The sequence below is a fragment of the Rana temporaria genome, chromosome 5, assembly GCF_905171775.1.
Source record: "Rana temporaria chromosome 5, aRanTem1.1, whole genome shotgun sequence".
Taxonomy (NCBI): Eukaryota; Metazoa; Chordata; class Amphibia; order Anura; family Ranidae; genus Rana; species Rana temporaria.
Genome location: NC_053493.1, coordinates 242814403 through 242828436, shown reverse-complemented (window position 1 = coordinate 242828436; position 14034 = coordinate 242814403). Strand labels below are relative to the sequence as shown.

At 41.8% G+C, this 14034-nt stretch overlaps 1 protein-coding gene across 2 annotated transcripts in view; it reads right to left on the bottom strand.

Moving 5' to 3' along the window:
* Nucleotides 1-3912: 3912 nt before the first annotated feature.
* Nucleotides 3913-14034, bottom strand: part of CDYL (chromodomain Y like) — an 88261-nt gene continuing 78139 nt past the window's right edge. For both annotated transcript variants that reach the window (XM_040353654.1, XM_040353655.1), the window contains 2 exons: nt 5787-5930; nt 3913-5699 (listed from right to left, as the gene is read on the bottom strand). In XM_040353654.1, coding sequence (XP_040209588.1) covers nt 5541-5699; nt 5787-5930 — 303 coding nt within the window. In that variant the 3' untranslated portion in view covers nt 3913-5540. The remainder of the gene's footprint in view (nt 5700-5786; nt 5931-14034) is intronic.

The following is a 14034-nucleotide window of genomic DNA, read 5'->3' as shown; positions in this document are numbered from 1 at the left end:
TGAAGCGGCCCTCAGAAGCAGGTCGTCCAAGTAGCCCACGATAGTGATGCCACGTTGTCTTAGTAGGGCGAGAATTGGGGCAAGCACCTTGGTGCCGATGCCAAGCCAAAGGGGAGAGCCACAAATTGATAGTGGTCTTCCTCGACCACAAAGCACAGATGTCTGATGCTTTGTGTATATAGGGACATGTAAATAGGCATCCCTGATGTCCAAGGATGCCAGAAAGTCCCCCGGCTGGAGGGCAGTGACGACAGAGCGAACCACTTCCATCCAGAAACCTTGTACCTTCACAAAGCAATTGAGGGCCCTGAGGTCCAGAATTGGGCGAACGCCCACCTTGTTTGGTACTATGAACAGATTTGAGTAAAACCCCTGAAACCGTTCCTGTACTGGGACAGGAATAACCACCCCGTGTTTCAGCAGGTCTTGAACTGCCCCAAATAGGGCTTCCCGACAAGTCGGTTCTAGCTGGAGGGAAAAAATCTGCTTGGTGGGCAAGATAGAAATTCTATCTTGTACCCTAAAGACACTATTTCGCAAACCCAACAGTCGGGGACCTGAGATGTCCACCAGGTTTGTGAAGACGTGCCCCCCCCCCCGAGAGATGGGTGGGGGCAAACCTTCATGCAGACGTAGCTTTGTCTGCAGGTTTGCGAAACCAGGGACGTCTGTCCCTGAGCAGGCGCTTTATCAGCCTGTGGTCTTTTACCCTCCGTACTGGGCGGACGAAAAAAAAACAGCGTGGCTCCTTCCCCTTTTTAGACTTTGGGAGCAGTGTGCTCTTATCTTCTGTAGCATCTTTAATTATGTCACCCAGGGAAGCTCCAAAAAGTCTGTCGCCCTTAAAGGGCAAGTCCATCAGGGCTTTCTTGGAAGATAGGTCGGCGGACCAAATCTTTAACCAAAGTAGACAGCGTAACACCACCGCCTGGCTTGAAGCCCTGGCCAGCAGAGGAATAGTGTCTAAGGCTGATTCGCAAATGAATTTTAGGCTTTGTACTAGTTGGTCAGCTAGGGCTACCTCGTTCGGGGAAGCCTGGCGTGCTTGTAACCCATTGAGCAGCATCTTTGCCCATTCAGTGAGTGTCTGAGACACCAGGGCCCCAAGTATGGTTGGGCGTACCGCCAAACCCACTACCGTGTACGGTTTGCGGGTGATCGCCTCAGCCTCCTTGTCCGCAGGGTCTTTGAAGGCGGGGAGGGTCCACTATCGGGGGCGAGGTCCATTTTTAAAAAAAAAACTCTTCAAGAAGGTAACGCACCGCTATATTTTTAGGGACTGAAAAAACCTTCTGTGGTTTATCCCACTCCTTGTATAAAAGTTTGTCTAAATAAGACACACAAAGAAACACCTTAGCAGTGCGGGTCACCTTACAGAACCCAAAGGGGACCGGCGCATCTGCTGCTTCTGCAGACCCCTCTATTTTTTCAGTATCTCGCACTGCGGTGATAAGGTCACTTACTAGAGCCCTATCCGCATCCTCAGCGCCAGGGTCATTAACACTAGCTGGACCCGGCTCCGCATCTGAGTTGTCCCCAGAAGATGGCGGGGGGGGGGGGGGGCTGTCTAGCCCCCATTCTCCCACGCACTGCTTCCACCTTGGCTACGAAGGCATCTAGGATTGCCGACATAGCGTCCACCGATACATCGGGTGCAGGAACATCAATTGCTAGCTCGGGTGTCTCGGATGAAAAAGCATCTGCTTCTGACGCCATGCTGTCCACACAGCTGACACAGGGACTCCCAAACAAGTAACCCACCACTCCTGGCTGCAGCAGAGATGAGGGGTTCCCCCCCAGAGGACTCACCACCCAGGAACCGTAGTAGATGGTTTAGCTAGCAGAGCTGCTTCCTGCAGTGTGTCTGTCGATCTGTGCTCTCCAAAGCTGGGATCGAAGGCTGTTTGTGGGGCTGCTATTTTTGTCAATCTTTCAGATTGCTCAGTCAGCAGCGTGTATCTGTTCATCTGCCGTTTTTAAATGGTCTGATCCATGGTAAAATGGCCGCCGATCTGACACTAGAGGTCAACAGGGCAGAAAACCACAGTGCAGCAGAGTAATGCAGCAGTCAGTACACATCAGCAGAAATCACCAGGAAATGGCCGCCGAGCGTCGCTAGAGGCCAATACAAGAACATGGCCGCTAGTGCAAGTAAAGAAATACAGCATGGACACACCAAACATGGCCGCCGACAGCATGGAGCAGGACACACAGGTAAGCAGAATCTCTTATGCAGCTTTATACACTGATTTAGTGACTTATGGTTCCCCAAGTGAAGCTCCCCAGGAGGAACCCCTGCCCAGCAGCTAGCTCAGAGAGTCTAAGGATGAGGGAAGGGAGGGAGAGGAGAAGGGGGATAAGGCCCTTTACTCACCTCTCCAGGGATGCCCAGCTCTGTCTTCCTGCCAAAGCAAGGGATTACTACATACCCTTCCTGAGGGTTTTGCTGGAAGCATCCTGGACAGACCATCTGCCGCATGGTAACGGAGGTGACTGTTGGCCTGGCTGCTGCAACTTGGCCCTATAGACCGGTCATGTGCGTGCCCTGGAGCGTCTAGCTCACCGGCCACCCGTAGAGCGACGGGCATGTCGTGGACGACCCAGTGTGTAACTATGGTCGGCACACGCTCGATGGCCGAAACTGGGGGGACTACAAGGATCTCGGATCCATCCTGTCGCCCAGTCGGCAGTTGATTGAAGATCACAGGAAAAAAATACCAAAAATCTTAAGTAGATTTGAAATAAAGCCTCCAGTCAGCAGTTGATCATAGATCATAGGAACAATCAAAAAAGGTAAAAAATTCAATTTGGAATAGATCTCCAGGCCTATGGGCCTGAAGAGAGCCATGTCTTCTCCTTAACTAGGCAGAAAAAAACTGAACTGCTTGGTGCAAGCTGAGGGGATATAGCCAGTAGGACCGCCCCCTGGGCGGGGCTGTTCAGCTTTGAAGTTAACACTTTCTGCCTAGTCACTCCTAAAGAAAGGGTATTTCCCACTTTGTCAAGATTAAGGCTGTGTCCGTCCATGAACGAAAAGAGAAAAAAACTATTCGATAAGCACTTGAACAACCACAACATACAGGGATATACAATGTAATACTGACATATAATCACACACATAGGTTGGACTTGTGTATTTTTTCGACCTCACCTACTATGTAATTAACGTAACAATGTTCTGGGCGAAGTGGTGCATTATCTGATGGAAATGCAGGGGTGGCAATATTTTTGGTCATGACTATGAAGAGCTGAGTATCCTGTGATGCAAAATTAAGAAATATATGCTTTCTTCTAGTTGATGAATGTTTTAATGCAATTTGGAAGTAGAAGTGTAAGGCCTAGAGTCCTTTGCACCTCTATTTAGTTAAACACCACAGTAAAGATAAGCTGCATGCAATTTTACAGTCTCGAAAATTGTTAATTCAGGACTAAGATTCTCTCATATATCTGCATGCAGAGTTGACTATTCTAGCCAGAATCACCCAATTTGGGACTCCAGGCAAGAGTGATTTATAAATGGTAATTCTCTCTGCAGACTGCACAAATCTTTATGCAGGAGAATGGCATAAATAAAAGCTGAAATTTGCCCGTCATTCAGAATCTTGGAAGATAACAGACACCAGACTTTTAATTTTTCGGTTCAATGTTTACCCATTCTTTATGGTGGCTTTAGCCCGAATCTTTATTATACCAATTTATGAGCCTACAATTTCTGTGTTGCAACTCCTGACGCATCCTTGAAATCTGGGCACCAACCAATGCAAGGTTCTTCATCTACCATGTACGAGATGGTTTGTAATGTTGTTCAAACATCCAGGCAAAAGTAGAGCTACATGGTTACTCCTACTTTCTGCAGGTTTCTATGTTAAGCGCTCCCTTATTGTGAACCAAAATTTACATTTATAATTGCTATGCATCAGAAAATGGCAATTTATTGTTTAGATGGTTTACAAAAAAAAAAGAAAAAAAAATGACGTTACAGCTTTGTAGTGTATTTTCAATCTCATCTATAATCACTTAAAACTCACAGAACATCCCTTATGTTTTAAAAAAGGCACACATTTTAAATAACATATTTGCTTTTAAAAGGCACATTTTATAAACAACAAAGTCTGCTGTGCTAAATATGTTAAAAAAAAATCGTTTTATTTTAGCCAATTTCACAGCTGTGTTTTTAGAAAACTTTACAGACTGTACAGTTTATGTATTTATGCTGTAGAACAAATGTGTAGGTCCAATGAATGCAAAAATACTGTACCAACCCAAGCTACAGGGAGATTTACAGGGGGTGCAACTCTCCAACAATGGGAGATTTACAGGGTGAGCAATTCTCCAACAATAATGGGAGATGGTCAACTGGAAGTAAAAATGTAAAAACTGTACAAAAATAAGATTGATTACTTTTCTTCATACATTCAGCAAATTGCAAGCACAGATATCCTAGTATTAATAGTAATATATCTGCAGTCACAAATCATTAAAAACACTCCCAAAGGAATGGCACGTTATATATTTACAAAACACTTGTCTACACTATACATAAAAAGTAAAATATATTTATATATGTTTTATATAGTGTATCGATTAAAAAGGCAATAAAATAGTACACTCCTAATACAAAGGTAGTTTTTGGGTGGGGTAATTTGTAATTTAATATAGTGTACCAAAATTAACTTATTAAATAAAATATATTCTAGTGAAACCTAAAATTTATACAAGTGTGAACATAAAATTATTTTTGGTGTATACATAACCTGCAAACAACTATGAAGACTCACCCAAGAACTAAAATATATAAAACAAATATATAAAATAGCCTTCAGCAAATGAATGGACCTCAAAACTTTACACGCTAACTCAATGACCTGTTAATACTGCATCACACTAAGAAAAACATCTTGACAGTGGTTTCTTCATGCTATCTTGATATTAACTAGACATCTTTCTGACAGTATGTCAAGATTTTTGTTCTTGATTTATTAGCATATGTCCTGAGAACACACACACACACACACACACACACACACACACACATACTTTTTTGGGTATATTTAAATGCATCAGTATACGGTTATCGTCCTGTGGGTTTTGTTTAAGTCCATTTAAAATTAGAAGAAAAAAAATTCTGAGGTATGTAACCTTCTTTTGAAATAAAGCATTGCCTCGGTCCTACCTCCTCAGAGGGCAATGAAAGTTAGGGCTTGCTGCTACCCGTTTTATATTTAAATATATAATTATATATATATATATATATAGATTTTTTTATGAACAAAAAATATGCATTTCCAGACTTCCCTGTAGCTCAGTTTTCATAGTCTTCCTCTCTTAGTACTGACAATGGTTCAAGACATGGAATGTCAAGATTCTTAACAGCAACCTCATGTCTCCAGCTTCAGCCTGTGAAGTCGATGGCAGGCTTTAGATATTTGTTCAAAAATAAGAGAAATTTTTAAATAAATTCAGGGCATCATAAAAAAAATGTTCCTGAAAGTGTTTCAAGGATTCTTTGTAAAACAAGCAATAGTTATTATTTTTTATTTTTAGAATTCATCAATTTTCCTTTGCAAATATTTTAACATGGAGTCCATTCCTTGAGCAGATCCCCATATCTTCTTTAGCACTTCACATTCTCTTTCATTAGTCTGTTCTAATTCTCCACGCATGACATTACGTACTAAAGCTTTGGATTCTTCAAGTACCTACATTGGGTGAAAACAAAATTACACTTGATCAAAATGTACTAAATAAGTAGACCATAATATAAAATAAATTTAAATTCTGCATACCACTGGATTGCAGGCGGCAAGTTCTCGAATGCGAACCATGACTTCTTGTGTGAACGTCCCAGGCCAGAATACCTGTGAAACTAGTCCTTTTGCACATGCTTCTTGTGCAGTTAATTTTCTTCCACTAAGTAACATTTCATTTGCCTAGGATAAAAAAAAAAAAACAATTTGATGGATTTAGGTTTGCATCATTCATAAAGAAATGTACACTCTGATAAAAAAAATAACATATCAAAATAATACTGTGTACTGTATGTATGCCAAATTCAAGAAGCACTTTTGGTTCTGACAGTGACTCATGCACCAAATTCAGGTAGTTCTAAAATGTATCTAAAATGTACTACTTTTAAATTGTGGCACATTGAGTGCTGCAAATTTAAAATAAAACAGTGGAGCTAATTAAAGCCAACTCTTTTTCACATACAGAGAAGAACTGGCGCTGACAGATTCTGCAAAAGTGTCTCGCATGCATTTTAAAAGTCACGCAGCATCCGCCAAATTCAAGTACAAGTTCTAGACAGGTACATGAATTTGGCACATGCTGTACCACTTTTAACCACTTGTTTACTGGGCACATTTACCCCCCTCCTGCCCAGGCGAAATTTCAGCTTCCGGCACTGCGTCGCTTTAACTGACAATTGTGCAGTCGTGTGACGTGGCTCCCAAACAAAATTGATGTCCTTTTTTTCCCCACAAATAGAACTTTCTTTTGGTGGTATTTGATCACCACTGCGGTTTTTATTTTTTGCGCTATAAACAAAAAAAGAGCGACAATTTTGAAAAGAAATTCAATGTTTTTTACTTGTTGCTATAATACATATCCCAATTTTTTTTTTAAAAAACATTTTTTCCCCCTCAGTTTAGGCCGATACGTATTCTTCTACATATTTTTGGTAAAAATATATATATATATATATATATATATATATATATATATATATATATATATATATATATATATATATATATATATATATATATATATATATATATATATATATATATATATATTATAATATAATAATAATAATAATAATAACAGAATTATTTATTTATTTTTACTAGTAATGGCGGCGATTTGCGATTTTTATTGGGACTGCGACATTATGGCGGACACATTGGACACATTTTTGGCACCATTCACATTTATACAGCGATCAGTGCTATAAATATGCACTAATTACTGTATAAATGTGGCTGGCAGGGAAGGGGTTAACACTAGGGGGCGAGGAAGGGGTTAAATGTGTAGCCTAGTGAGTGTTCTAACTGTAGGGGGAGGGGACTGACTGGGGGAGGTGACCGATCTGTGTCCCTATGTACAAGGGACACCGCATCGGTCTCCTCTCTCCCTGACAGGACGTGAATCTGTGTGTTTACACACACAGATCCACGTCCTTGTCTGTGTAACTGTCGATCGCGTATGCCCGGTAGACATCGCGGCCGCCAAGCACGTGCATTGGCATCTCAGTGATGCGGCGGGCGCTCGCGCGCCCCCCTGTGGCTGGAGGCCGTATATAGACTGCCTCCCGGCAATTGGGATCCACACTGTGGCCGTAGAAAGTCGTCAGACCGGCAGGAAGTGGTTAAAACACACCAGAGACACAATCGCAAAATCTCTTTGCGCCAGTCTTTATGAATTCCTGAGAATGAGTTTCAAAATTTAGCAAGTTTTGAGTATAATTACACCTGAAACTGATGCTGTATTTGAAACACATCATGACTTTTTTCAATAAAATCTAAAGTGCAGCAATCCTGAATTTTCTGTTGATATTACATACACGCACACAAAAATATAACCCTTCATCTTATATATTGTAGCACATAGAAATATCTAACAAACATTTAAAACACTCCCTGCAGGGAATGCAAAAGTAGTTAATGCAGATCAAGTTCAAACACAAGAAATTGCTTAAATGAATGCAAGCAAACAGGTGTGCAATGCTGTGCTCGAAGATCCAAAGGCTGTCCAGATAGCAAAACTTGTATAGTACTGCTATACAATATAATAAATTGCAATACAAAATAACATGGACACCATAGTCCAATCTAGGAATGTTAAATTCTTCATATGAACCAGGCACAAGTTATTAGAGGAACTTGCACCTCCCATGCTGAGGTAGTAAAATCTTCATTATAGGTGGCCCGCATAAGGAAGGTGTAAAACAGGATCACAAGGGGCGGGTTCACCAGGTGTCATAACCGGCTGGCCCCGCCCCTTAGTTATTAAAGAGCAGGATCTGGGGGCCGCCTTGTTAAAAGGGGGCTTCCAGATTCCGATAAGCCCCCTGCCCACAGACCCCCACAACCACTGGCCAGGGTTGTGGGGAAGAGGCTCTGTAATGTGACCACACAAAATATTGACACTCTGGGCCCAATCTGGACATTTTCACTTGCCAATGGTTTAGACATTAATGGCTGTGAGTTATTTTGAGGGGACAGCAAATTTACACTCACTACTTTATATTGTAGCAAAGTGTCATTTCTTCAGTGTTATCGCATGAAAAGATGGAATAAAATATTTACAAAAATGTGAGGGTGTACACACTTTTGTGAGGTACTGTATATTATGACAGCTGTAAAAATCCTTAGGATTTTCTCTATTATTTAGTCGCACCCCAAGTTCTTGCCATATATTAAAGTCCCAAAGTCATCCACATGTCCCAGTGCAACTGCCTTTTAAACCCTTTGTTAAAGGATATGTACTCTCCTCCTCCTATCTGAATATTTGCAGCCATATACAAACAGTCTTACCTCCAATACAATATCAATAAATTCTGGGCAGAAGGCCATCTGTCCATGCACCACCTTGTGGACACGTGCTCTGACCCATTTCCGCCTAAACAGAACTTCGTCAGAGAAGTGGCCTGTCCGTCCAGGAAGAAATGCATCAAGGAACATGTGGCCTTTTGTGTTCACGAGCAGCATGCTGGTGGTGGTGCATAACAGTTTGTGCAACAAGGTGGTGCAACAAGGTGGTGCATCGGAGATATTCTTCAATCTTAATCACAAGAGTGTTGAGGATTTATTATGCGGCACCTATTTATTCTGGCCTTCTGATTAAAGTTCTGTTTCAAGCATATTCCAAAAGTTTACCAGCACAGTGATGGTAGCAAAACAGAAATTTAAACATTTACCACACCTAGCTGTTGCCCCTAGGTTCACATCTGTGAAGGAACAGCAGCCCATTCATTTGAATGGGTGCTGTACCTGCATGGAATGGCAACACTATGTGGTTATCCCACTCCCAAAAACTATTTTTTTTATGCATGAGGGTGCAATTAAGAATCAATGGCACCCTACCAGTTTGCAAAAGAGCAGCACGCTTTGCCTGTGGGTTGGGGACCACATGTGATTAAAGTGGAGTTCCACCCATAAATATAACATTACATCAGTAGTTTTAAAAAAAATTCATTAGTCCTTTAAGAATTTTTTTTTTTTTTTTTTTTAGATGCCTTCAAAGTGTTGTTGCTAGGCAGAATAGTTAATCTTCCCACTTCCTGCACCTAGGTGCTTAAGCTTCCTAACCTACACCGCACAGACTCCTGGAATTGTAGTGGGTGTAACTTTCCAGGAGTCTGTGCACTCCCCAGTCTCGAAGTATCATGTGACTTGGACAGCACAGGTGCTGAAACCTGATCTGAAACCTATTACACTGCTTGTGCAGCACTGAGCATGTGCAAGATCTGCAAGGCTGAAATCCAGGAAGTCATACAGTCTGGCTTCATGATGCCCACACTTAAGATGGCCCCAGTCAATTTCTATTTTATAAAGTGTCTAAATGCTGTAACAACCTAACAAAACGGACCTTAGTTTACAGACTAACTTTACTAGAATACATTAAGCTTGTGTATTACAGGGGTATTTATATATAAAAAGTGAAATTGTGGCCGGAACTCCGCTTTAACTTGCATTCCTCAACCCGCATGTGTGTGAACCTAAGCTAATGCATGCACTCATTATGGGATGGTCAAAAGTTTTTTATTCCGGTTTTTCAGTTATCAGGTGTGCATATCAATGGAGTGCTTATATCAAAGTGAAAAGTAACAAATATCCATTAAACTTCAGTTTCCATAAATTTTGTCAATTCATCAGCCCACATAAGATTTGTATACAAAAATGTCTGTGTACCAAAAAAGAAAGGTGTTCTGCAAACCAAGGAGACTGCTGAACATACATTAGTTCTGGACTGAGCACTCGCCTATTGTGAGTTTTATAATTGTATTTATTTTTATAAATGGAGTTAAAGGATCACTAAAGGAAAACATTTTTTTTGCTGAAATGACTGTTTACAGGGTATAGAGACATAATAGTTAACTGATTCCTTTTAAAAACGATTAAAAATATATAAAAATCAATAATATAATGTGCCTCTTAGATGCAAATATGAAACTGAAAGTAGTTTAGTCTTTGCATGTTATTTTATGCCTCTGTGCTGGACAGTGCCATACATAGAGAGTCATGGCTAGGAAAACTAAACTAAACTCTCCCATGACTTTTTTCATTCGGAGCCAGACAACCAGGAAGTGTCCAGAACAGAGGAGTATTACAGCAACATCAGAGCAAAAAACATGAAACCAGGACTGCAGTAAGGTAAAGGAATCCATTTAGCTAAAAAAAAAAAAAAAAATCCTTTAGTGACCCTTTAAGCCAGGGGTCTCCAAACAATCTAAACAAAGGGCCAGTTTATTGTCCTGCAGACTCTTGGAGGGCCGGACTTTGACCAGCGGGAGTGAAAATTTTCCTGGCATCAGTGGGAGTAAACATCTGGTATTAGGGGGAGGAATAGTGCCCCATTGCTGGTATCATAGGGAGGAATAATGCCCCATTAGTGGTGTCAGTGGGAGAAATGGTGCTCCATTGTTGGAGTTAGATGGCAGAATAGTGTCTCGTATCATTGGGAGGGATAGTGCGCCAAGGGCCGGATAAAGGCAAGCAAAGGGCCACATCCGGCCCTCGGGCCGCAGTTTGGAGACCCCTGCTTTAAGCTATTGGGATTTTTCTTCCCTTTTCTGATTTGTATGATGTGGAGTTTCAAGCTAAAAAGGAGAACGTGGACCAAGAGTTTTAGGATAAGAAAAGTGCGGTTTGACATAAAGGGTTAATTAAAATCAGCCAGCCTATGACAATGTGCAGAACCCTAAATTGGCTATTACAACTCCTGCTCTGCCTAAACAAATAGTTTGCCAGAATAAACAGAATTGCTGAAATAAAGAAACATATCCACATAGCTCAGGACAGACTCTCCCACCCCTACTATTCATTTACTCCACCACAACAGCATTCTGCTTTGTTCACACTTCCCCTGACTCACAGTAAAATGATGAGACATCACCAGCACACTGACACAAACAGATACTCTCATTTATTGGTGCAATGTCAAATAAGCCAACGTTTCAGAGCCACACAGGATCGCCTCCTCCAAGTGACATAGTGACCAAGTTTGCAGTGGAGTACTGGTGAAGTCTCATTTTACTTGATTTAGGTAGCACCCATCTTATACAGTCAATACAAGCACCCATCTATTACCAAGGTCAAACACTGAAAGAAGTGTGGTCCTTATCCTTTGCCTTCTCCCTACTCACACATCTCTTACCTTTTCTGCACCCCTTTTCCCACTACTCCCTGTTATATATCCACACAGCACCAATTTCAAGACATTACTTAATAGTGGTATTAAACACACAAATCACAAATGTGTATCTGTGTAATGCAGTTTACCAATCCTTACATGTGGTGGCTCCACAGAATAGACATCAGCCTGCACAATAGTCCCAATAATCAAGCAATTAACCACTTAATTGGACCATTTAATTGGTTCCTAGTTGATTGACAGGCTTCCGACGGTCGCATACATCGCGTCACGATTTTCCGAAAGTAGCCGACGTTCGGCTTCTTTCGGCTACTCGTGACGCGATGTATGCGACCGTCGGAAGCCTGTCAATCAAATAGGAATGCCCAGTCCCGAAGACCATACCCGGAAGCGGCAGAGAAGATCTATCTCTAAAACGGCAAGTACTGCTTCGATTTAAAAAAAAAAAAAAAACCACCAGATTCCCCTTGACAAAATGAGCATCAATCTAATGTTAAAAAGAAAAATTCAGGTGAACTCCCGCTTTAAGTGGTTAAAGAGGTTGTAAACCTCGAAAAAAATAAACTTGCAAGACAAAGGCATAATGAGCTAGTATGCATCGCATACTAGCTCATTATGAAATACTTACCTCAGAACGATGCACTGAATCTGCATCGGCAATCTGAGTAGACGGCCGACATCTTCCTCTGGAGTTACTTCTGGGTTCACGGCTCCGATTGGCCGGAGCTGTGATGATGTCACCCCCATAACAGACCGGCTACTGAAAAAACGATACCAGCGACCCGTTTCATCAGTGTGCATGCACAGATAACGTCAGCAGCAGCACATATACTTTTATCTCCTAAACTGTGAATTTAGGAGATATTCACAGTACCTACAGGAAAGCCTTGTTATAGGCTTACATGTAGGTAAAAGTGGTGTAACAGTGTTTACAACCACTTTAAGAAGAGAAAGCAGATCATAGAAAGATAAAGACAAGAGAGTAGAAATATGTAATGGTAGAACTAGAAAAAAACAAACAAACAGGGCACAAATGTTACAAATAAAACTAAATTGATTGCAAGCTGAACACCAACTGAGGCAAATCACAAAAACACTCAAAAAGTACAAATGATATACAATAATAAAAGTGCATTCCATTTGGGCATTCCCCCAAAGTGGTCTTTAGGGACTGGGTTCCATAGTGACCTAGACCTGTACAGCACAGTGAGGGCTTGACTGAAGAATCGGAAGACAAAATAAGAAATGTAACCACTTTTCCGCCCGCCATATAGCAATATGACGTGCACAAAGTGGTTAAGTTATCCTTACTGAAAGTCATTTGACGTCCAGCAGGATAAGCCGCTAGCACTAGCACGCACCCACGGGGGCGTGAAGCGCGGCGATCGGTGGTGTGGTGTATCAGTCTGACACACTGCATCTATGATCCCAGTAAAGAGCCTATGACGTAGGCCCTTTACCACGTGATTAGCTGTCTCTAATCACAGCGTAAACCGGAAGAGCCGTAAATCGTCTTTTACTCTACTCGCGCTGACAGGCACGAGTAGAGGAGAGACGATCGACTGCTCTCCTGACAGGGGGGGTCTGCACTGATTGATTTGCAAGCTGAAAATTGGTCTGGGCAGGAAGGTGTATAAGTGCCCTGTATTGAAGTAGTTAAGCCAATGGTTAATCACCTTCAGGCACTAGCACTAAACTGAGAATTCAGAGTTCGGTAGGATTACAGGGGAGGAGCCCAGGGGGCCCCACTTTACCAGTGTCTAATTACTTGAAGGTACATGCCCTATAACCTATGGAGTATGAATACTCTGCCTATGTTAATATTATATATATATATATATATATATATATATATATATATATATATATATATATATATATATATATATATATATATATATATATATATATATATATATATAAAAATGAATAAAAACAATTCAGTAACAAACAATGGTATAGAAATGGATATATACACTGCACTTCGCGCTTCAAAACAGCAATATGTTTCCCAAACTCACCCCACTGTTGATGTTCTGTGGTTATCCACGTTTATTACCTGAAAAATTTACATCGATGGTGGGACAGGTTTGGTGAAAACTATTATACTATTATTATTAACCACTTGCCGACCGCCGCATGTATATGTACGTCTACAGAATGGCACGTACAGGCAAATGGGCGTACAGGTACGTCCTTGCCTTTCCGCGGGTCAGATCGGGGCCCTCCCCCCCCGCTACATGCGGCGGTCGGATTCCCGCGGAGAGCGATCCGGGACAACGGCGCGGCTATTCGTTTATAGCCGCTCCGTCGCGATCGCTCCCTGGAGCTGAAGAACGGGGAGAGCCGTATGTAAACACGGCTTCCCCGTGCTTCACTGTGGCGGCTGCATCGATCGAGTGATCCCTTTTATAGGGAGACTCGATCGATGACGTCAGTCCTACAGCCACACCCCCCTACAGTTGTAAACACACACTAGGTGAACCCTAAGGCCCCTTTCACATTTATACGACTTCAAAGTCGTGCGATTTTGCCGCGATTTTGCGGCCGCGATTTGGGATCAGTACAACTCCGACTTTGCCACAACTTTGGCATTAACCAATAAAAACATACATGGTGTGAGGCAATTCCTTTTCCTGACACCGCAGTAGCAGTGCA